The sequence below is a fragment of the Panthera pardus genome, unplaced genomic scaffold (assembly GCF_024362965.1).
Source record: "Panthera pardus isolate Hobbes unplaced genomic scaffold, ASM2436296v1 HiC_scaffold_24, whole genome shotgun sequence".
In the NCBI taxonomy this organism is placed as follows: Eukaryota; Metazoa; Chordata; class Mammalia; order Carnivora; family Felidae; genus Panthera; species Panthera pardus.
This window is the reverse complement of record NW_026526810.1, coordinates 42481956-42506906: the sequence shown is the minus strand read 5'-3', so window position 1 is coordinate 42506906 and position 24951 is coordinate 42481956. Positions and strand designations below refer to the sequence as shown.

Below are 24951 nucleotides of genomic sequence, written 5' to 3'. Positions count from 1 at the left end.
GAAGCTATAAGTTTTACATTTATGCTGTGAACAGTTTGATGGTCAAGAGAAGAAAAGATATTAGCAAGCTATCAATGAGAAGCTAGTACTAAATAAGTTGGTCTTTGTATTCTATTTTTTATTTTAACAAAGTGTTGTTTGAGTACATTTATAGAATGGGGTCTTGATGATGATGAGGGGGAATGAAGACAGAAAGGGATATTTGAGCAGAATCCAAAACAAGGAACCAAGAGCTCAAGTTGAACTGTTTTCCTTGGAAATGAAGCTTGCTCTTTCTTTCTTTCTTTCTTTCTTTCTTTCTTTCTTTCTTTCTTTCTTTCTTTCTTTCTTTTTATAGATATAGTGATGGTGTCTGCATTTATTAAAAGATTGTTCCGAAAAAACCTTCAGGACATGAAACCCACCAGTCCAATGACCAAAATTTGGGACCTGTGTAGATGAAGGCCAGGGACTGATCATCCTCCCTGATATGCACTTGTTTAGATAAGCAAATAATGGAACTCTAACACTGATGAGTTGAACAGGAGGAAAAACAGCCTAGTAATGTGTATACAACAGAAAGGAGATGAGGTAGTATTGAACACTGGGGAACAGGAATACAATTCACACAAAATTTCTTCCTGCAAAGCCTTAATTCTTTTAAAGAGTTTGTATTGAGCTGTTGAAAGAGTTTAAAGCCACTTTCCAACTGACTAGTTCTATCTCCAGCAACAGCTTGATGGTTGGATTAACCATTCCTGTTTTAAGAGGCTGAAATAACATAGATTCCCTTCACATTCCTTGGGGAAATAATGTGTGCTGGTAAAACACGAACAAACCAAAACATGCAGAGTGGGTATGGTAACCATATTTTTAGAACTAAACAAATATCAGGACATAATCTGATACGGGCTGACAGTGAGACAAAAATTTGAAATCAGGACTAAGTTTGTAACTCCAGAATATATGGTTGCTAAGGAATGAAAGATTTCAAATGCAAAAGTATTCTATTAATAGTCAATGCAAATTATCACTCCAAGGAGAAGGAGCACTCTGGGTATCAAGATTTCCTTTGAGGGATAATTTCCGTGCTTCTTTCTGCCCTCACCTCCTTCCTCAAATATTTAGTAAATGCCTAGGCATACAGGGACAGACGCCCAGGGTGGACAGTTAACTAAGACAGAAATCAGTGGAAGAGATAGATTAATAAGAGAACAATTAGAAGAAAGATTCATACAGATGTTGTAGTAAACCGCATAGGTAGTGCAGGGGTTAGAGCTACTAACAGCACAGGGCCGGCAGCATGGAGGGCAAGAATTGCTAAAGTAAGTGATGGATGCATTGTCTTTTAAAGGAAAAGTAGAAGTGGGCCTTAGGGAAGAAGAACTTAGCAGATAGCTTGCATGCTGGCTCTCTCTTCCAGACAAGTCTTTTTTTATTATCACAGCTCAGTGGTGTAAAATATGTCATTGGTGTGAAATCTCAAGAGAGTACCTATGTATGACGATAGTTCATTCTGACCATTAGAAAATCATACCCTTCCAGCCTTGATTTTGGAATTCTAAAACCTATCATGGAGTGTGGATAAAATCTGTTTCAAAAGCTTTACTATAAATTCAGAATTTTACTCTGTATATTTAAATTCTCATTGAGTATATTCCTCTTTACATGGAGGCATTTATTTTTTATTTTTTGCCAGCCAAGTTGTTTACGTACACATGCTAATTCAGTTTGTAATTTTTAAAAAAATTTTAAAATGTTTTTATTTATTTTTGAGAGAGACAGAGATAGGGTGCCAGCTGGGGAGGGGCAGAGAAAGAGGGAGACACAGAATCTGAAGCAGGTTCCAGGCTCTGAGCCATCAGCACAGAGCCTGACCTGGGGCTCGAACTCATGAACTGTGAGATCATGACCTGAGCCTAAGTCAGATGCTCAACTGACTAAGCCACCCAGGCACCCCTCAGTTTGTAATTTAAAATAAATTTATTAACCGTGACTTTTGAATGCTTGTTTTTTTTCCTTTTAATAATAACTCTAAATAACAATATAAAAAATGCAAGTTGATATTTGATATTACATTTAGAACCAGTCTAAGTTTTAAATCTTTGGGAAAAAGATTTAAATCAGGTAGTCTTTCACCTTTCCAAAGTAGCCAATAATTTGTAAAACGTGCTGTTGGTAATTTAGGCAATGAAGTCTAAAAGCCCAAGTTATTGTTTCTTACATACTTAAGGAAGTTTGTAGTAGTAAGGAAAATTTCTTCTATATGTACGAATAAAGAAATGCAGAACTCAAGAACTGGTTAATTTGCTGCCTAAAGGGATTGTTTTATAACTAGATGAGTATGATATTTATAATCATTATTATTGCAAAAGACCTGCAATTCAGCCTCATAATTACTGCTTCTGTTTTAATGTTATAATGGTATGATTTTGATCAGATGAACAACAAGTACTTAACTGAAATTATTATTTTTGTTTTTTTTTTTTGCCTGGTTCCATGACAGAGGCCTTAGTTTGCACCCACTTGGAAACTTAAGCTTCTATGAGGAAATGAAAACTGTCATCCAATGTTTAAATTGCTATAGATTTGACAGGTTCACAGTTTCAAGCCAAAGCCAACTATTTGATAGAAATCTCCATTCACAAAATACCAAAGGTAGACTAAAATAATTTATGGGAAAATAGCATAATTTCATCCAACTGATCTAACCATTTTTATATGACTTTAGAGTCATTATCTTAACAGGTGAAAAAAACCTCAATGTGTATATTAAACTAATTTGAAAACAAAATACACATTTTAAATAAGAAGCAATCCCAGGGTGCCCTGGTGGCTCGGTTGGTTAAGCATCTGACTATTGGTTTCAGCTCAGGTCATGATTTCACAGGTTCCTGAGTTTGAGCCATGTGTGGGACTCTGAGCTGATGGGGCAGAGCCTGCTTGGGATTCTCTCTCTCCCTCCCATGCCAGCCCTCTCTCTCTTCCTCTGTCTCCCCCCCCCCCCGGCCCCCACTCCATCCCTCCCTCAAAATAAGTAAATAAACTTTAAAAGAAAAAAAGAAGCAATCCAGTTTCCTGGTTAAAACTCTACTCTCATAGCCGTTTCCTTGGAGATGACAGGTATATGGGCAGGAAACTAACACCTATCTACCCAAGCGGTTTACCAAAGAGTTGGAAGCATGAAGAAACCCATGGAAGGGCTTCTCTCTCATTCCTTTTGCCCAAAAATCTTATCCAAATGAAATAAAAATGGTATTAGGTCAATAGCAAGAAAATACAATAAAAAATGTTCAGACTGAATGGTGCCTTGGGAGTGGGGCAGACAACCCACAAATATTTTCTTGGTTAAAGTTCGGTGAATTACAGTTTATTAGGCTATTTTTGTTTCAATGCCTATCAGTGTCTTTTTAACTTAAGTGCTAATTATCTTTCTGAATCACTGCCTTATGACCAGCTATAGCTTAATGGAACTCTCAGAAATTATGAGACTCAAGGATATTCTAATTTTCTAACTCCAAAAGAAGTTTGTAACAGTAGCCTATGTATCTGTGGGTGAGAGCTGTGAGCTTGTCTGTTGATGGAGACAGAAAAAAGATAAAGTCCAGAAGAATCACATTGGCTCTATAGAGGGGCAGCAGAAACTAACCAATGTTGAAACCACCTGAATTTGAGTCAAAATTGACATCAAGGATTGGTTTGATAAAATCAGTAGTCACATGCCAAGTGCAATTTTTTATTTCCATTCCAGTGTGTTTAATCATGGTAATATAAGCTAGAGCCACACAGTGTGCTGAGATATATAAATAATACTTCTTCCTAACAGTATCTTAGTCTAGAAAATGTTCTTGGACGATTACGGTACTAAATGACCAGTGTATAGTATGAGGGATATTATTTGGCCCTGGGCTGGCTTCCCGGAGTTGAAATTTGATATTGGGTCCTGTATTTTTTGGTGTCCATCTTAGGTCCTCCTATTTACTATAAGTCCTCCTTTAATTTGTTCTACCCCCAAAAGTTGGCTTTATCCTATCCCTTGTTTTCAATAGTAGATCCGCTTACATAATAATTATAGCTACTAAAGGCAAGAAACTAATTTCTAAAGCATCAAAGGAAGGTTGACTTAATTACAGAGAATATTCTCGATTGCCCTTTACATGAATTCCTATCAACTTGAGATAATACATCTGTTACAAGTCATTCTTTTTTGACAGTTTGTGAAAACTTAACAAAAAGATTACAAGTTTCTAAAGTGCTAATGAAACTTGTGTTGATCCTGAACTTTAATTACAAAAATATTCTGTCAATAGATCGATAGGTTTATAGTTACGTTTATTTATAGTATAGTTTTTCTTGTAATGGTTAACATTATTTTAAGAACTGAAACCAAATAAAAAGAATAGTTGACTTTTAACATTTGCATTGTAAAAACATCTTCAAATATGTTATCTTGATTTAATTATTTTTTATTTGACCCTAAATGTGCTCAGTAGCTTAACTTCAAGCTATAAATATTTGAAAACTTAAAGAATAATAAAAATAAAATGAGGAACATTGGATCTTGAACTCTGAATTTCTAATTGGCATCTAGGAAGAGAAGTCAGGCCTATCACCTCAGAGAAACATTGCAGTGCTTGGATAATTTATTTTCCCTATTTTTAATTCTCTAGTTTATAATTTAATTTTTAATTTTAACTATTCTGTAGTTATAAAAAATATATAAATACAGTCAAGTCACAGTACAACACTCACAAATTAATTTTTCTTACTATTTTTTTTATTTTTATGGGCCTATTTATTTACAAGGATAGTAAAAACTGAACTATATTTGAAGCAACATGTATATTCAACTAATGCATAACACAATCAATTTCTAAGTTATGAAGTTACCGTGTTCTGAAGGTTACTTTCTCATGCCTTGCATCCCATTGCTGTAACCAACAAAGGCTTTGCTATCTAGCTCTCATCTGTATGCATGCCATGCATTTCGATCAATTTTTTTCACACATATTTAGAATTTCCTAAATTTTGCACTTAATTTCAAAGACTAAAAAAAGGAAAGGAAAGAGGATATGTGTGTTGTATTGTTTGAAGTTTACCTTGTAATAAGCAAAATGCCTGTAAGAGAAACAAAAGTGTACTTTCTCACAACTCCAAAGTAATATCGTTTATGGTCTTTCTGCAGCTAGATCCTGAAGCTAGTGCTATTCTAAAAGAACTTCAAGTTAAACTCAATGGGGTTCTGGATGAGCTCAGCATCACTTATGGTGAAAGGTAAGTGGCTAAGTAGTTATTATCCAAATGTGTTGGGTTTCCGCTAATAGTAATCATGCTTTCAATGCTCTTTCTCTCCTCTGACTGGTTAAATTCATTTAACTTCAATAATCAAACCACGCACTATCTCCTCTCAACAACCCCACAATCTACCAGTGAGGTCTTGATACATGTTCGCTGGAACTTTGCATGATCCTTCAGTTGGGTAGTACTTTTAACACTGTACTCTAAATTCTGCTTTACTTGCCTATCTTCCGGACTTTACTAGTGTGCTTCTTAAGGTCAGAAACCGCATGTCTCATTCCTACCTGAAGTTCTAGTGTGTCAAGCTTAGTAATTATTGAAAGAATGAAGGGAGGGAGAGACGCTTCACATACAAAAGAAGAGTGAGTTACATTCATGCCATTTATATTATTGTGACTGCACTTCCAAAGAACTGAATTCCAACCCCATAAGCTAATAAAGCCAGGGCTCTAGGTTTTAAGGTTTAGGAATCTTGATGTAATTACCCATAGGAGAGTACTGGCACATCTATATTTTTTCTATGTTTTTTAAAGTTTATTTATTTATTTTTGAGAGAGGTACAGCCCAAGTGGGGCAGGGGTAGAGAGCAAAGGAGACAGAAAATCCCAAGCAGGCTCCATGCTGTCAGCACAGAGCCCAACGTGGGGCTTAAACCCAAGAAATCACGAGATCACAGCCTGAGCCAAAACCAAGAGTCTGATGCTTAATGGACTGAGCCACCCAGTCGCCTCTATTTTTAAACAATAAATTTTCCTTCTCTATAGTGTGGCTCTAAAGAGAGAAAAATCCATCCTAGATAAACTTCATTTTGGCCCTACAGGAAAAATCCATTAGATCAGCATCAAATGTTAAAATAGAAAAGCAAACACATCTTTAAAGAGGTTCATTAACTTCATACAGATTTGCTTTAAAATTGTTTTAATGTTTATTCATTTTTTGAGAGAAAAAGAGATAGTGCATGAGTTGGGGAGGGGCAGGGACAGAGGGAGACACAGAATCCCAAGCAGGCTCCAGGCTCTGAGCTGTCAGCACAGAGCCTCATGAGGGGCTCAAACTCATGAACCCTGAGATCATGACCTGAACCAAAGTCAGTTGTTTAAGACTGAGCCACCCAGGCACCCCCCAGAATTTGCTTTAAATATTAGTTTGATAAATGTTCACTTACTGTGTTCTGTTATCAGATGGCACTATCAAAATTACTCTAATGAAGGTTATCTATCTCTTTGAACCCCACTCATCAGTTATTATTGGGTTTTGGAAAGATATATGCTTAATAAATATTGATTAAATATGCTACTTTCAAATCAGAAAGACTAAAAAGAAAAAGACACTAAAATCATCATTTTCCCCCCAAATATAGCAATGATGCAAAGTAAAGAAGAATCCCATATTGGCCTTCTCTTCATTTTTTAATTTTTTTTTAATGTTTGTTTATTTGTGAGGAAGAGAGAGAGAGAGACAGAACATAAGTGGGGAAGGGGCAGAGAGAGAGGGAGACACAGAATCTGAGGCAGGCTCCAGGCTCTGGGCTGTCAGCACAGAGCCTGATGCAGGGCATAAAACCACAAACTGTGAGATCATGACCTGAGCTGAAGTTGGATGCTTAACCCACTGAGCCACCAAGGTGCTCCGGCCTTCTCTTTATTATTCATGGTCTTTATGTAGCCCACCTTCACAGCTCAGGTGCTGAACAAGAGACAGCCTTGCTGTATTGAGTCCAAGGTGATTGCTCTGCCTTCTGTTTTGTGTTGTTAGCTGACCTGGATGATTGTGCTTACTTGACCTAGATATTCATAAGCAATTTGAAGATTCTGTGTGCCTGGAGTTGGAGATGCCGACATTGTCCCAGAGACGTTCGGGCTTACTGGCTCTGACTTGAGTGACACTTAGTTGATGGAGGCTTTTGGTCAGTCAATTTGGGCCTACCTCTCTTCAGTGCAGTTGTGAATTATTAATATGTGGTTAGCAAAAAAACTGTTGCATTAAGCTAGGAAGACAAAAATAGAGATTATTTAGCAAAGTCAGGGAAAACAAAGAGGTGTCTGGGATAGCAAGGGGTGTTCAGAACCTAATGGGAAATAAGATGACTAAACAGAATAGCAATTAGAATATAAATAGAAAACATATATTCAAATTACTTTCTGGAATATAGCCAAATCATCCTTATGAATAAATACTTTTTGTTTTGTTCTGTTTTGTTTCGTGGGAGGAATATTCAGTTTACAAAGGCTGAATTTATGATTTGAAAAAAATTGAGCGAACTTCAGTTATGAAATAAGGAGTGATGCTTGCTGTTAGAAGAGCACTGGAAGTATTTTGTTCATGTGAAGCCAGCTATTTTCACCTAGATATTGAAACTCCTGGTTACCCAGCACTATTTCTTCATTATTTTATTAAATATAGTAAAGAATTTAGTATTGTGTGCAACTATGGCTAAGATGATTGGAATAAACAACCCACATGCCATGCTTTTCTTATAAAAAGAATAGTTATTATATACCTGTTGGTATGAATTTATTTCCCACACAACCGATCAGATTATCACACCAGGTGGATGGGATGGCTATAATGATCAGCGTGACCACACTGTAAAGTCAAACTGGATCATTTTAGTTTGAATCAACCTTCTTTAGAGTCAAAATTAGCAGTCTAGAGCCTTAATATTAAGTGTATAATTAATTGCCCCAAATCTGTTCTGTCTGGTGTTTTTAAAACCCACAACCAGGGGCGCCGGGGTGGCTCAGTCGGTTAAGTGTCTGACTTCAGCTCAGGTCATGATCTCACACTCCATGAGTTCAAGCCCCGCATCGGGCTCTGTGCTGACAGCTCAGAGCCTGGAGCCCCCTTCAGATTCTGTGTCTCCCCCTCTCTCTGCCCTTCCCCTGCTCTGTCTCTCTCTGTCTCAAAAATAAAAATAAAAACATTAAAAAAATTAAAAATAAATAAAACCCACAATCACATAATTTTTGTATATGGAGCTGGTAGGATGATTTCACAGTAAAGCCAGGGCAGAGCCAAACCACACATCTGAAGCCCAGGTTCCTGGGACTTTGACATGCTCACAGGAATCAATTCTTTTTATTTTGTCATGTTCTGTTTTGTTTGTTGGGAGGAAACTAAGTGATATAGTTTCAGTGATATCTTAAAGATGTTCTTACAGATGTTCTTACAGTTTTCAAAATTTGTGCCACTTAGGTTTCTGCTTATATTTTGGAGTTTGGCTTTGGGCTTACTACATTTCTTTTAATGATGCCTTTGGTACCAGTGGCTAGCTGGATTAAGAAAGGAATTCATGAACATTTCCTAGGAATTCTCCTGTTAGTATTTGACTTCACGGGTACTTATAAAATCTGTCATTATTAACTGGTACCACTTTTATTCAAGCTGATTGCTACAGACTTCTCCAACTAAAAAATTCACACAGAAAAAATATTTTAGGTGAACTTACCAAAAATTAATAGAGACAAAAAATTTTAGGTGAAATGCAGGTGTTGGTTTATCCTGGATTAATGTTAAGATAAAATGTCACTGTCTCTGATACACTGATAATCCTTCTTCCATATGCCTGATCTCACACACGGAGCTGGCTTCTGGTGGGAGTGTCTATTGTAGGAGAACTCATTTAAACATTTTTATAAATAACTATCATAACTTCTTCTGCTCAATCTATCCTCCACTCCAATACACTGATTTGATAAACAGTGCAAAAGGAAGCAGCTATTTCAAGGGTGATTATTACTACAGTCAGCAGGATCACTGATGACCCAGTGGTAAATCAACTAATTCACATTTTCCAACATTATCTACCTTGCTTTTCTATTGTCCCAAATATTTGCCACTGTACCCTCACTAAATACACACACCACCACTATCACCACTTACTTTCTCACATTCTGCACCATGCCTACCCCCACCTTCCTCCACAACAACTACCTAACAAAAGTCTAAAGGCAGGTCTGGCCAGGTAAAAGCCAAAATACACATATCTGGATTCTTCTGGACCTGAGTTTAATTCAGTGAGACATCCTCTTTTAGATAAATATGCAGGGAGCTAAGAAATGAGCTACATGCATAGGGGCAAGCTGAGGTTCAAGGATACAGAAACCAAATACAGATACCAAGTCCAAAGAGGCAGGAATGGTATTGTCAACAGTAAAGCAAGTCCAGGAGAAGTCGGGAGCCAAAGATGGATGATGGTAAAAGTAGATTCAGGTCTTGACTCTATGCTCAAAATTACATAACAGTTTATTTATAAATCTGCTATAAAAAGTCCAGGAGGTGGGCACCTGGTTAGCTCTGTCCATTAAGTGGCTGACTCTTGATTTGGGCTTAGGTCATGATCTCACAATTTGCGAGATCGAGCCCTGTGTTGGGCTCTGTGCTGACAGAATGGAACCTGCTTGGTATTCTCTCTCTCCTCTCTCCCTGCCTCTCTTCCTGCCCACTGTCCCTCTCTCTCTCTCAAAATAAATAAACAAACATTTTTTAAAGGTCCAGGAGGAAGGAAAACATCCAAGTTGTGACAGCTTAAAATATATCAAAGATTTCCAATATTTGGTAGCAAAACCAAAAATTAGAAAAATAAAATATTGGATAACAGGCTAAGTAAAATATTTTCATGATGTAAATTCTAAAATAAATTCTCACATGTGCCACAAGAACAAGACATTCTGTGTTTTGTTCATCGATATATCTTCAGCACCTATGAACTGAGATTGGCACATAAGTATTTTAAAATATTGGTAGAATGCATGCAATGATAAATACTTATATTTTCTACTTAATGGTAGCATTATATGGTGAAAATTCCTAAACTTCTATATAAAATTTTAGAAATTAGTACATTTGGAAACGACTCAAATAATATGAACTCTATAACCTCTGTGTGTGGGGGAAGAAGAGGGAATGGACTGACTTGATTACAGTACTTTCTTTTTTTTTTTTTAGTGTTCATTTATTTTGAGAGAAAGAGAGTGTATAAGCTGGGGGAGGGGAGAGATAGAGGGAGAGAGATTCCCAGGTGGCGTCTACACTGTCAACATAGAGCCTGACATAGGGCTCGATCTCATGAATCATGAGATCATGACCTGAGCAGAAATCAAAAGTCAGATGCTCAATCGGGCCTGACCCACTCAGGCACCCCAACTGTGATACTTTTTTAAATAGACTTTTTCCTTCTAATCATCACCATTCTAGTGATGGGACCATTTTACAGGTTGTCATTTATCCCCATTCTCCTAAATTTTTTTTTCTTGCCTGCCTGTACATCTCTAATAATTACTTCTGTTGTTAGAAGTGTGAAAGTAATAGACACTATAGAAGAATGATAGTAATGATGAGTCTCCATTATTTAAATGTCCTACTTTGTGCCAATTATTTCGGTAAAAGATAGAAAGAATGAAGAAATAATGCTAAAGATTACTTTTCACATACTTATTTAAATCCTTGGAGTGGTGAGGCATCTGGGTGGCTCAGTTGGTTAAGCATCTGACTTCAGCTCAGGTCAGAATCATGCAGTTTGTGGGTTTGAGCCCTGCATCAGGCTCTGTGCTGACAGGTCGAGGCTGGCACCTGCTTCGGATTCAGTCTGTCTGTCTCTCTCTCTCTCTCTCTCTCTCTCTCTCTCTCTCCCCCTCCCCTGTTTGCTCTATTTCTCAAAAATAAATAAACATTAACAAAAATTTTAAAAAGTCCTTGGAGTGGTGAGGTAATAGAAGTGGGTGGACGGAGAGCGTCCAGTGATACATTCACCCACTTGTTCTTGAGCAACTTCTTTGTGCAAAGTGTGACATCTGGTTCTGTGGTGTGGATAAGTAGCACCAAAAAAAAAAAAGTGCTTGCCTTCATAGAGCTTATATTCTAGTGGGGGCAACAGGCAATAAACAAATTAAAAGTATGCAATGTGTCAAATAATAACCATATATAGAGAATAATAAAGCAGTTAAGAAAAAAAAACTGTGAGGAAATGGAGAATGATAGAAATGTCATTTCAGATTGAGTGTTCAAGAAGAATTTTCAATGGACATGGCATCTGGTGTATGACTAAGAGTGAGGGACCAAAAGACCCATGAGAAGTTTCATGGGAGAGGGAACATAACAGTGTCTATGAGATAAGAGTGTCCTCAGAGAATTCTAAGAACACTAAGAGTTAGGATACTTTATGATGACTTCCTGATGGATTGGATATTGGTATGAGAGAAACACATTGGACTTCTAAGTGGAAAGGTTTCATAGGCAGTTTAACAAAGTGGTCTGGAGCTCACATTAGAAGTCAGGTCTGCAGGGGTGCCTGGGTGTCTCAGTTGGTTAAGCCTCTGACTTCAGTTCGGGTCATGATCTTGTGGTTCATGAGTTCAAGCTCTGCATAGGGCTCTGTGCTGACAGCTCAGAGCCTGGAGCCTGCTTTGGATTCTGTGTCTCCCTCTCTCTCTGCCCCTCCCCAGCTCACACTCTGTCTCTATCTCTCAAAAATAAACATTAAAAAAAATTTAAAAAGAGGAAGTCAGGTCTGCAGATGTGTATTTGGGAATCACCAGTACATTGACATTGTGAAAGCCATGGAACTAGATACAATTGCCAAAAACAGCTATATTTGACAAAGAAATGGAGTGGTCCAATGATCAAACCTAATTACAATGTAGGGTTGCCAGATAAAATATAGGATATGCACAATTAAATTTGAATTTTAGGTAAAGAATGGATATATTTAGTATACATATGCTTGAAATATTGCATGGGGTGTACTTATACTAAAAAATATTCACTATCTGAAATTCAAATTACCTGGGTATCCTGGTTTTTTTTTTTTCAAGTTTCTTTATCATTTATTATTTTTGACAGAGAGAGAGACAGCAAGCAGGGAAGGGGCAGAGAGAGAGGGAGACACAGAATTGGAAGCAGGCTCCAGGCTCTAAGGTCTCAGCACAGAGCCTGACCTGGAGCTCGAACTCAAAGAGGGAGAGATCATGATCTGAGCTGTAGTCGACTGAGCCACCTGGTTGCCACATATCCTGTCTTTTTATTTGCTAAGTCTGGTAACCAATGCTACTCCAATGCTTAGAGGTCAGGTAACTGAGAACAGAGCATAGCCAATGAGATTAGAGGAAAGCCAAGAGGGTGTGGAGTCCCAAATGCCTAGTGAAGAAGGTGAATCCCATGCCGAGAGTCTTTCAAAAACATTTTTCCAATGCTCAGAGGAATGCTCAGCTATTTCTGTGAGAGATGGGGCCAAATAAACCCCCACTCAAATTAATTCAACCTGAAGAGCATTACTTTTTATCTGCTTATATGGGTCCCAAGTAAGCTTTGATTGCAACAAAATTTTTTGCAGCTGAACAAGAAGTTTGAAGACTGATGAGCATGGGAATTCACACCACTTGAAACAGATCAAACTCCTTGGAGTTGAATTAAACAGACAAAGACAAAGGAATCATAAATGCTTGTTTTTATTTCGGAATTTATATTCCTTATTTTTAGTTTCCAGCTTATCATTGAAGACTGTATAAAACAGATGAGTTTTGAACTAAACCAAATGAGAACAAATGGAAATACTGCATCTAATAAGAACAGTGCAGCAATGGATGCAGAGATTGTGTTAAGACCCCTCATGGACTTCTTGGACAAAACGTAAGTTTCCTACCTAGTTTTCTCTTTAACCACTGCCCTAAATTTGACTGATACAGTTTTTAAGAGAAAAAAATTGTTTTCCTCTACATAAGATAGTTTTAAAAAGTCTTCTGGAGAAATACGCTAATTCATCAAAAAGGAAAAGACTTTTAGTTCATTACTAGATACGAAAAAAGCAGGCATGACTTTGTGCAGGAAAGGAAATAAATAATGATAACTAAGGAATTTGCTGTTCTGAGGGGAGAAAACATTAGGATTTGATGCTTCTCAGATAAGATACTGTTTTGCATCCTCTTGGACATCAAAAAAGACTGGATTAAGTCCAGAATGTCTGATTTCATGTCAGAAAACTGAAGAAGAGAATAGCACAAGTATGAGCAGAATTATTTCAATTCAGTGGCAAGTAGACTGCCTGACTCAACCTTCAGTAATTTATTGAGCACCTATCTGTATCAAACTTTTTATTTTAGGCACTAGATAGTGACAAAAAAGAGAGTCAAAGTCCATGACTCCATGGAGATTATGGCCTAGTAGTAGTGCGAGTGGGTGGAAATGGAGGCCTTTGTGACCAACTAAGACTGTGTTCTTAACCAAAAAGGCTTGATTTTTTTTTAATGCTTCTGCTCAGTTCCTACTCTTAGAAGTTCTAATTTCATAAGTTTGGAGTAGGGTCAAGGCATCTATATTTTAACGTTTTTTTTTTTTTTTTATTTTTATTTTTGAGACAGAGAGAGACAGAGCATGAACGGGGGAGGGGCAGAGAGAGAGGGAGACACAGAATCGGAAGCAGGCTCCAGGCTCTGAGCCATCAGCCCAGAGCCTGACGCGGGGCTCGAACTCACGGACCGCGAGATCGTGACCTGAGCTGAAGTCGGCCGCTTAACCGACTGAGCCACCCAGGCGCCCCAAGGCATCTATATTTTAAAATAAGTCCACAATGGGTCACCATTGATCTAAAGCAACCAGAGACATGATTTCTTAAATAGTGGAACTTAGCACCAAACTGAAGGTAGAAAAGTAAAAAATAATTTTGAATGCCTACGAAGGGAACAGTGTTATACCTGGTGGTTTCATATGTTACCTCATTTAATATTGTTGCAGCAAATCAATTGATACCAAAGGGACCAAGATAAGTAAGGACATAATAGCTTTCTTTAAAGGATAACAAAGAAAGAATTAGTAAAGAGGACCTCTTCTATATATTTATGACATATTTTATTCATTTTTCAAAATATTTATTTATTTTTGGAGAGAGAGAACATGAGAGAGCACAAGTGGGGAAAGGGAAGAGAGAGAGAGAGAGAGAGAGAGAGAGAGAGAGAGAGAGAGAATCCTAAGCAGTCTCCATACCATCAGTGCAGAGCCTAAAGCAGGACTCAATCTCATGAGCCATGAGATTATGACGTGAGTGGAAATCAAGATTCGGAAGCTTAACCGACTGAGCCACCTAGGTGCTCCTTTGACGTAAATTTTAATTCCATTTCCCTTTGTTTATAGCTTACTGCATAACCAAGACTAATGTTCATTATCACTTTAATTTCAATTTTGGTAGACAAATTGTCTTTTCTGTTTGTATGAGGAAATATCTAGGATATAACTTAGCAAGAGGGAGGTGGGCATGTAGGTGTAGAAGAAAGGGAGAAAAATCATCTTCATTTCTTTAGTTTCTTAATGTAGACTTTTACCATTTAATTTCCTGTATAACCCCTTGACATTTTTATCTTATTAGATGGCTCTTTCTATGACCAATACAGAATCATATCACATAAACACACTACCATTTGGTTGTGAATGTGATGGTGAATGGAAAGCAGGACAAAGCAATCCTCTTCAAACTCCTATGGAATGCCTTATGGTTTTAGACTTCCAGCCAGTCATTTGTCCAAATGTTGTGGAACATAGAGAAAGTTCTAAGTTATCCTAATCCTTTTAACTACTAGTTGAGCGACATTGAATCCATTTCACCATCTGTAAAATGAGGCCAAAACATAAAGTCAGTGGACCCTCCTTTTCAGTATATTTAGATTATTTTACTGTCTTAATTTTATTAGAATTATACAACATTATATAATATATATATATATATATATATATATATATATATATATATATATTTCTAATTCTTGGTAGAAAGGGACAGTATATAAAGATACAAAAAAAATCTATGAGCTTTAAAAATTTGTAAAAGATTTTAAATTTTTGGAAAGAGATATGAGGCATGAAGAGTTGCACAAATTCTCAAGGCTAATAAAAATGTGTAACCATAAAGCCATTTGTTAGGAGAGATTTTTAAAAGTCAGGTATTCTGTTCTTAGGGAGCCAACAGGTTAGGAAAAATACAAAAATAAACACAATAAGGTATAAGTTAATAATTCCTTGTTCAAACTGTCATTAGAAATTCCATTTGCGTTAGATCTTTCTAGGTGGGTAGGACTTAGAGGTATGGAAATGAGGGATAGGAATTCTGGAGGAGGGAGAACAGCTGGATACTGTCTTCATGAAAATCTGATCAAGTGTATGACAGCAAATCTCTCCTGCCAGCTGGAATACATGGTATTTGAAAATTGTTTGGTTAATTGGTCTGTGGTTAACCAATTTAGATAGCTCAGTTTCCAAAATATATGTTTTTTAGTTTGCATTATAGAGTGGGTTAACTCTAAATTAAGGAAGCAGTTGCTAGATCTCCTGTTTGTTCATTTAAAATGAACAATGGAATGCTTAAAGTCTTTAAGGTAGCTTTGAGAAAAATCCCCTTAGAAATCGTGTTATATTATAAATGTATAGGCTGTCTTTGTGTAGCCTCTTTAAATAAAACATGTCTGTATGTTTAATTTTCTTCACCAAGACCTCACCACTCTATAAAATGAACTGTAAACTCTATTTCCAGCTGGCAGAAATCCCATGCAGAGCTACAAACATGTCAAGGGTTTTATACCTATTCATTCATTTCCAGTCTGAGCAGAATTAGTTGGCATGCCAAGTGTATGAGCTGACCATAAAGACAAGGTCAAAGCTTAAACCCAGACCTTTTGAAAATGGAAATTACACATCTACTACAAAAATGGCAGATTGGTTTTGTCTCAAATTACCCTAGGAATATCTCCGAGGTTAGGTACTTTGGTTCTGCTGTGACACATCTGCTGGTTTCTACCCTATGTCTATATCATGAATGCTACTCTCCAACAGTGATTTCCAAATAGTGGGGCTACAGATTCCATAACTATGCACAGGGGTCCCAACACCCACCCCCACCATCTAAAGGAGGTTATTTTCATATGTTTTCCTGTTTTAGGTATCTGCATACAGTAGAGTTCGGAGAAATAATTCTACATAAATAGATATTTTGGAAATCTTTCCCTTAGCCTCTCATATGTCACCTGCATTTAGATATTAATTATATATATTTAAAATAGTCAACTCTATCTCAGAACCAGAATTGAAATTATAATTTCTGAGTCTAAAAGCATACAGAGAACTTAGGAGCACTGTAGGGAGTTGATGAAGCTATCCTGAAATACATGACCCACCTCTAGCCCTCTGTGAAACAGGTGTAATGAACTCTTATTAAAGTAGCCTTACAGAGTTGAGTGTCCTATTGCAGCACATTCAGTAAATATCGATACAGCACTGTGAATTGACAGAATGTTGGGCCTTCATATGGTAGCGTGTTTGTCCAGGGCATCGTAGCACATTGGATAACACTGGATTTAGAGGACTTTTCAGCCCTCACTTAATAGCTTCACTTCCTTGAACAAGTTCCCTAACTTCTCTGAAACTGATGTTTGTTTGTTTTTTTAAGTTTCATTTATTTATTTTGAGAGAGAGAGTGTGTGTGCATGCACAAATGGGGGAGGGGCAGAGACAAAGAATCCTAAACAGGCTCAACACTGTCAGTGCAGAGCCCAACCTAAGGCTCAATCTCATGAACCACGAGATCATGACCTGAGTCGAAACCTAGAGTCAGACTCTTAACCAACTAGCCACCCAGGAACCCCTCTGAACCTGTTTTTGATTTATAAAGTGAATGTAGTAATAAACAAAAAGCATTTGCAGAAGAGTTTTCTAAATTTAGGTGTTACATAAATACCGGATGATGTTATCATCATTCTCACCATGAGAAGAATTTATAAGAAATATAAATATAAACCTATTCACATTGGTAAATTTGGCATCTTAAAAAGCTGATCTTAGAAAAACAGAACAGATTGGTAACTGCCAGAAGCTGGGGGATTGGAAGAGTGGGTAAAGTGGTCAAAAGGTACAAACTTCCAGTTATAGGATAAGTAAGTCCTAGGGATTAATGTATAGCATTGTAACTATAGTTAACAATATTTCACTGCATATTTAAAAATTACTGAGGGTAGAGTAGATCTTAAAAGAATTTTTAACTGCCTGAGGTAATGGATGTTAACTTATTATGGTAATCATTTCGTAATATATATGCATATCACATCATTATGTTATACACTTGACACTTACACAATGTGATATGTTAATTGTATCTCAATAAAACTGAAAACTTTTGACTCTTGAGTAAAATTATATGCATCTTTGTTGTTATGTTGGAGCAGTTACAGATAGTGATAAAAATGTGTTTCTTTAATGTTTTGCCTGCATCGTGAACATGGGGTATGTAGTAAATATGAATTAAGAATGTGGGTAAAAATCATCTACTTTGGGAGCCTTGATGTCAATATAGGAAACAACTTAAGGGAAGTGATATGCTCAGTATATTTTCTACCAGTAGTGAATCATCTAATATGTAATATGCTGAAATGTATTTTTTTCAGTAAACAAAATTTAGCATTAAGGCCTATTTATATATTTAAATCTCAGTATTGAAAAATGTGAATTTCTGATCAATAAAAAAGTTGATACCTTGATATGAGGCTTATAAGTGACTGTGTTTTATTTCAGATTAAGTCTCTCAGCAAAAATCTGTGAGAAAACCGTCCTAAAGCGAGTTTTAAAGGAGTTATGGAAGCTAGTTCTTAACAAAATAGAAAAACAAATTGTCCTCCCTCCTCTGACAGATCAAACAGTAAGTATTTAAAACCAAAATTTGAGTATACTTTTTTTTTAATTTTTGAGATATAGTTGACATACAATGTTAAATTATCTTAAGGGGTGCAACAGTGATTTGACAGTTATGTACTTTATTTAATACCACCATAAATGTAGTCACCATCTGCTACTGTACAAGGTTATTAAAATAATATTGATTATATTCCCTCTGCTGTACTTCTCATTTCCATGATTTATTTCATTAGTGGAACTTTGTACCTCTTAATCCCCTTCATCTTTTTTGCCCATTCTCCCATACACCTCTCCTCTGGCAAACACTACTTTGTTCTCTGTATTTATGAGTCTATTTCTGTGCTTTGATTTGTTTATTTGATTTGTTTTTTAGATTCCACATATAAGTGAAGTCATATGGTATTTGTCTTTCTCTTTCTGACTTATTTCACTCGGCATAATACCCACAAGTTCCATCCATGTTGTCATGAATGGCAAGATCTCATTTTTTTTAATGGTTGAGTAATATTCAATTATGTGTGTGTACATATGTATGTCTACATGTATACACATATGTACATACATACATTAATTCATGGTGCAGACCAAAAACCAAAGAAACACATTTTCATACACACACACACACACACACACACACACACACACACACACACACACCTTCTTTTTCCATTCATTAGTTGATGGACCCTTGGGCTGCTTCCTTACCTTAGCTATTATAAATAATGCTGTAATAAATAAAGAAGTGCATAAATCCCTTTGAATTCGTACTTTCATTTTCCTTGGATAAATACTCAGGAGTTGGGGCGCCTGGGTGGCACAGTCGGTTAAGCGTCCGACTTCAGCCAGGTCACGATCTCGCGGTCTGTGAGTTCGAGCCCCGCGTCAGGCTCTGGGCTGATGGCTCGGAGCCTGGAGCCTGTTTCCAATTCTGTGTGTCTCCCTCTCTCTCTGCCCCTCCCCCGTTCATGCTCTGTCTCTCTCTGTCCCAAAAATAAATAAAAAAAATGTTGAAAAAAAAAATACTCAGGAGTAAAATTACTGAATCATATAGTTTATCTGTTTTTAATTTTTTGAGGAACTTCCATACTTTTTTCCACAGTAGTTCCACCAATTTACATTGCCACCAAGGAAAATGAAGTGCATGAGGGTTCCCTTTTCTCCACATCCTCACCAACACTTGTTATATCTTGTCTTTTTGATTCTAGCCAGTGTGACTAGTGTGAGGTGATATTTCATTATGGTTTAATTTGAATTTCCCTGATGATTAGTGATGTTGAGCATCTTTTCATGTGTCTGTTGGCCATCTATATGTCTTCTTTCAAAAAAGGTCTATTCATGTCCTCTGACCATTTTTTAATTAGATTATGTGGGGGTTTTTCTGTTTTTGTTTGGAGTTTTTTGGTGTTGAGGTGTGGAAGTTCTTGATATGTTTTAGATATTAACCCCTTATCAGATATATCATTTGCAAATAGCTTCTCCCATTCAGTAGGTTGCCTTTGCATTTTGTTGATTACATTGCTGTGCAAAAGCTTTTTAATATACTATAGTCCCAGTAGTTTGCTTTTGTTTTATTTCTCTTGCCTGAAGAGACAGATCCATAAATATGTTTCTAAGGACAATTCCCAAGAGATTACTGCCTATGTTTTCTTTCAGGAATTTTATGGATTTAGGTCTCACATTTATGTCTTTAATCCATTTTGAGTTTATTTTTGTGTGTGCTGTTAAGAAAGTGGTCACGTTTCATTCTTTTGCATGTAGCTGTCCAATTTTCCCACTACCTTTTGTTAAAGACAATGTCTTTTCCCCATTTTACATAATGGACTCTTTGTTGTAGATTAATTAACCACATAAGCATGGGTTTATTTCTGGGATCTCTATTCTGTTCTTTTGATCTATATGTCTATTTTAATGCCAATATAATCCTGTTTTGATTACTATGGCTTTGTAGTTTCTTAAAATCTGGGACTGTGATACTTCAAACTTTGTTCTTTCTCAAGATTGCTTTGGCCTTTCCAGTCTTCCATATAAATTCAGGATTATCTGTTCTATTTCTGTGAAAACGCTATTATTATTTTGACAGGGATTGCATTGAATCTATAGATTTCCTTGGGTAGTATGGACATTCTATCTTCAAATCCTTGAGCGTGTTGTATTTTTTCATTTGTTTGTGTCATCTTCAGAATAGAAGTCTTTCACCTCTTTGGTTAAATTTATTCCTAAGTATTCTATTCCTTTGGTACAATTTTAAATTGAATTGTTTTCTTAATTTCTCTTTTTGGTACTTCATTATTAGCGTATAGAAATGCAAAATATTTCTGTATGTTGATTTCATATCCTGTAACTTTACTGAATTCACTTATCAGTTCTCATTTTTTTGGTGATGTCCTTAGGCTTTACTATATATAGTATCATGTCATTTGCAAAGAGTGACAGTTTTATGTCTTCCTCAGCAATTTGGATGTCTTTTCTTTCTTTTTCTTGTCTCATTATGAAGCCAGGTCTTCCTGGCTTCCTGTGCTGAATAAAATTGAGAGTAGACATTTTTTTCTTGTTCCTAATCTGAGAGGAAAAGCTTTTATTTTCTTCCCCATTGAGGATGATGTTAGCTATGGGCTTTTACATGTACAGCCTTTATTATATTTTCTCAGATGCATTTTCTACGTCTACTGAGATGATCAAATGAGCTGAGCTGAAATCAAGAGTCAGATGCTTAACTGACTGAGGCACCCAGGCCCCCCTAGTTGAGGGTGTTTATATGCATATTAATCAGGGATGTTAGCCTGTAGTTCCTTTTTGTAGTGCCTTTATCTGGTTTTGGAATCAGTGTAATGCTGGCCTCATAGAATGAATTTGGAATTTTTATTTAGTCTTATTTTTTGGAGTACTTTGAGAAGAATAGGTATTAACTCTTCTTTAAATGTCTGTTGAATTCATCTGTGAAGACATCTGGTCCTGGAGTTTTGCTTGATGTGAGTTTCTTTATTACCACTTCAATTTCATTACTAGTACATACCTGTTCAATTTTTCTATTTCTTCCTGATTCAATTTTGGAAGATTGGATGTGTCTAGGGATTTATCCGTTTCTAGTTTTTCTCAGTATTCTTATAATCCTTCGTATTTCTGTAGTGTCTGTTATTTCCCCATCTTTATTTCTGATTTTGAGTACTTTCTTTTTTTTCTTTTTGAATCTGGCTAAAGGTTTACCAATTTTGTGGGACACCTGGGTGGTTCAGTTGTTGAGTGTCTAACTTCAGCTGTGGTCATGATCTCGTGGTTTGTGAGTTTGAGCCCCACGTTGGGCTCTGTGCTGACATGTCAGAGCCAGAAGCCTGCTTTTTGTGTCTCCCCTCTCTGCCCCTCCCCCACTTGTACCTCTCTCTCTCTCTCTCTCTCTCTCTCTCTCTCTTTCTCTCTCTTTCTCTCTCAAAAATAAACAAACATTTTAAAATATTGAAGGCTTATCAATTTTGTTTATCTTTTAAGGAAATAGCTTTTGGTTTTGGTGGCTATTTGTTAGTCTCTATTTCTTTTATTTCTATTCTGATACTTATTTCAATCCTACTGTGGGCTTTGTTCTTTTTCTAGTTTCTTCAGGTGTGATGTTCGATCATTTATTTGACATTATCCTTGCTTCTTGTTGTAGGTTTGTATTGCTATAAATTTAGAGCTGCTTTTGTTGAGTCCCAAAGATTTTGGAGTGATATATTTCCTTTTTCATTTGTTTCCATGGATTTTTTTAATTTCTTCTTTGATTTTTTTTTTTGATACATTGATACATTGTTAAGTAATATGTTGTTTAGCCTTCATGGGTTTTTTTTTTCTTTCATTTGTTTGAATTGTAAATAATTTCTAGTTTCATACTAATGTGATTTGCAAAGATGCTTAATGATATCAATCTTAAATTTATTGAGACTTGCTTTGTGGCCTAACACGTGATCTATTTGTCCTGGAAAATATTCCATGTGCACTTGAAAAAAAAGTGGGTATTCTGCTGTTTTGAGATGGAATGTTTTGTACATCTCTGTTAAATCCATCTAGTCTAATGGGTCCTTCAAAACTGTTTCCTTTTGATTTTCTGTCTGGATGATTTGTCTATTGATGTAAGTGGGGTGTTAAAGTCCCCTAAAATTATCATATTATTGTTAATTTATTTCTTTATGTTAATGTTTGCATTACGTATTTACACGCTCCTATGCTGGAGGCATGGATATTTACAAGTTTTACATCCTCTTGTTGGGTTGATCCCTCTGTCATTATGCAATGCCCTTCTTTCAATCTTCTGCAGTCTTTGTTTAAAAGTCCATCCCATCTTACATAAGTATTGCTACTCTAGCTTTCTTTTTATTTCTATTTGCATAGAGTGTTTTTTTTTATCCCTCCCTTTCAGTCTCTATGTGTCTTTAGATATGAAGCATATCTTGCAGGCAGCATATAGATGGGTCTTTTTTAATCTATTTGAGTCATTCTGTATCATTGGATTGGAGCATTTAGTCCATTTATGTTTAAAGTAATTATTGATAGGTATGTACTAACTGCCATTTTGTTGCTTTCTGGTTTTTGTATTTCTTCTCGGTTCCTTTTTTCTTTTGCTCTCTTGTGGTTCAGTGGCTTTCTTTAGTGTTAGGCTAAAATTTCTTTGTATTTTTTGTATATCCATTATGGGCTTTTGATTTGTGGTTACCATTGGGTTAATATATCATATCCTATATATATAGCAAAGGACCCAGACATTTATGAACTTATTTCTTTTTTTTATATGAAATTTATTGTCAAATTGGTTTCCATACAATACTCAGTGCTCATCCCAACAGGTGCCCTCCTCAATGCCCATCACCCACTTTCCCCTCTCCCCTACCCCCCCATCAACGCTCAGTTTGTTCTCAGTATTTAAGAGTCTCTTATGGTTTACTTCCTTCCCTCCCTAACTTTTTTCCCCTCCTCACCTTCCCCTATGGTCTTCTGTTAGTTTCTCAGGATCCACATATGAGTGAAAACATATGGTACCTTTCTCTGCCTGACTTATTTCACTTAGCATAATACTCTCCAATAAGTTTGAACACTTTCTAAAAGCACTAAATTTTTACTCCCACATTCACATTTTTTGTCATATTTTAAGTATTTTTATTTTGCATATTCCTTGACCAATTTCTGTACATATAATTGATTTTATATTTTTGTGTTTTAACTTCCATACTGGTTTTATAGGTAATTAGTCTGTTACCTTTACTATATGTTTGCTTTTACCTGTGAAATTTTTTCCTTTCATAATTTTCTTCTAGTTATATGTCTTTTCTTTCCACTTAAATAATTCCCTTCAACATTTATTATAAGGCTGGTTTTGTGGTAATAAACTCCTTTAACTTTTATTTGCTGGGAACTTCTCTCCTTCAGCTTTAACTGATAACCTTATCGGGCATAATATTTTTCATTGTAGGTGTGTTCCTTTCAGCATGTTGGCTTGCAGTTTCTGCTGAAAAATCAGCTGACAGCCTTACAGTGTTTCCCTTATATGTAGCTGTTTTTTCCTGGTGCCTTTAAGATTCTCTCTATATCATTACATTTTGCCATTTAATTATTATGTGTCTTGGTGTGAACTTCTTGGTTTCATGTTGTTAGGTGAAAGCACTCTGTGCTTTCTCAAGCTGGATGTCTGTTTTCAGATTAGGAAAGTTTTCAGCCTCCTCCTCTCTCTCTTCTCTTTCTTGGATTTCTAAAATTCAAATGTTACTCTTGGTGATATTATAGAGGTCCTTGACCTATTCTCAGTTTTTACTTTGTGCTGTGCAGCTAGGTTGCTTTCTTTGACCCTTTCATATTGCTAATCCATTCTTCTAGTTTATTTTTCATTTCAGTTAATGTATTCTTCAGCTCTGACTGGTTATTTTTTATATTTTCTATCTCCTTGTTGAAGTCCTCACTGAGTTCACTCTTTTCTCAAATCTGGTAGCAATCTTTATGACCATTACTTTGAACACTTTATTAGGCATATTGCTTATCTCCATTTGTTTAGCTCTTTTCCTGTGATTTTGTCTTGTCATATTTTTCTGTTGCCTCATTTTGTATGATTCTGTGTTTGTTTTTATGTATTATGAGGTCATCTGCATTTCATGGTCTTCATAGTAATGACCTTGTGTAGAAGAGCTCCTGCCTGTTGTGTCCTTGCAGCTTAGTCTGTTCTGGTCACCAGAACCAGGTGCTCCAAGGTTGTTCCCTGTGTGTACCCATCTGTTGTGGCTAAGCTGTGACTCCTGTGGGCTCATTGGTGGGTGGGGCCAGTACTCATTCTAGCTATCTACAGTTGGACACTGACAGTTGTTTGTACACCGAAGGGCAGTGCTTGCTCCCTGTGCAGTCATTTAGAGGCCCAGTGACAGAAACTGTGGACATGCTGGGATGTGGAGTTATCTGTCATTTTGATGGCAAGAGTCACTCTAGAGGAGCACTTGTTCAGGGCATGTATTGATGGCAAAGTAGATGGAGACTACTTTGCCCACAATAGCCCACAAGTGTCCAGGTATTTAGGCTGAGGAGGACAAGAAAAATTGGACCTGCCAGTACTTTGTTCCCAGAGAAAACTCCTGCAGACCGCAGACCCTCTGGCATACATCTGAAAATTAGCCGATCAATTTCACATATAACCCAGGCATTTTTCAAACTATTGCTTCTGTGGTTCTGGCCAAGTTATTTAGTTTTCTGCCTTTATAGGGGCAGGGACTTGGTTTTCTGTAGTCATCCAGCTCTCCCAGACTGGGCCCCAGGGCCAGGGGTACCCACTGTAGGGTCTGATCCCCTCACTTCTCTGTGCTTATGATGTCCCTACTGTTTGCATCTCTGCTTCTCCTACCCTTTTTGATATGGACTTCTCTTTACAACTAGCTGTGGAAGGTCTGTTCTGCCAGCCTTTAGTTGTTTACAGAGTTAATTGTATAGATCTACCTGTTTCCTTGGTGTGACTATGGGATGAAGTGAGCTCAGGATCCTCCTGTTCCATCATCCCCCCCCCTCTTGATT

At 36.7% G+C, this 24951-nt stretch overlaps 1 protein-coding gene across 6 annotated transcripts in view; it reads left to right on the top strand.

Moving 5' to 3' along the window:
* The window catches only part of UNC13C (unc-13 homolog C), a 610270-nt gene that overhangs the window by 505196 nt on the left and 80123 nt on the right, over positions 1 to 24951 (top strand). For all 6 annotated transcript variants that reach the window (XM_019442067.2, XM_019442063.2, XM_053889051.1 and 3 more), the window contains 3 exons: positions 5165 to 5253; positions 12754 to 12903; positions 17821 to 17944. In XM_019442067.2, coding sequence (XP_019297612.2) covers positions 5165 to 5253; positions 12754 to 12903; positions 17821 to 17944 — 363 coding nt within the window. The remainder of the gene's footprint in view (positions 1 to 5164; positions 5254 to 12753; positions 12904 to 17820; positions 17945 to 24951) is intronic.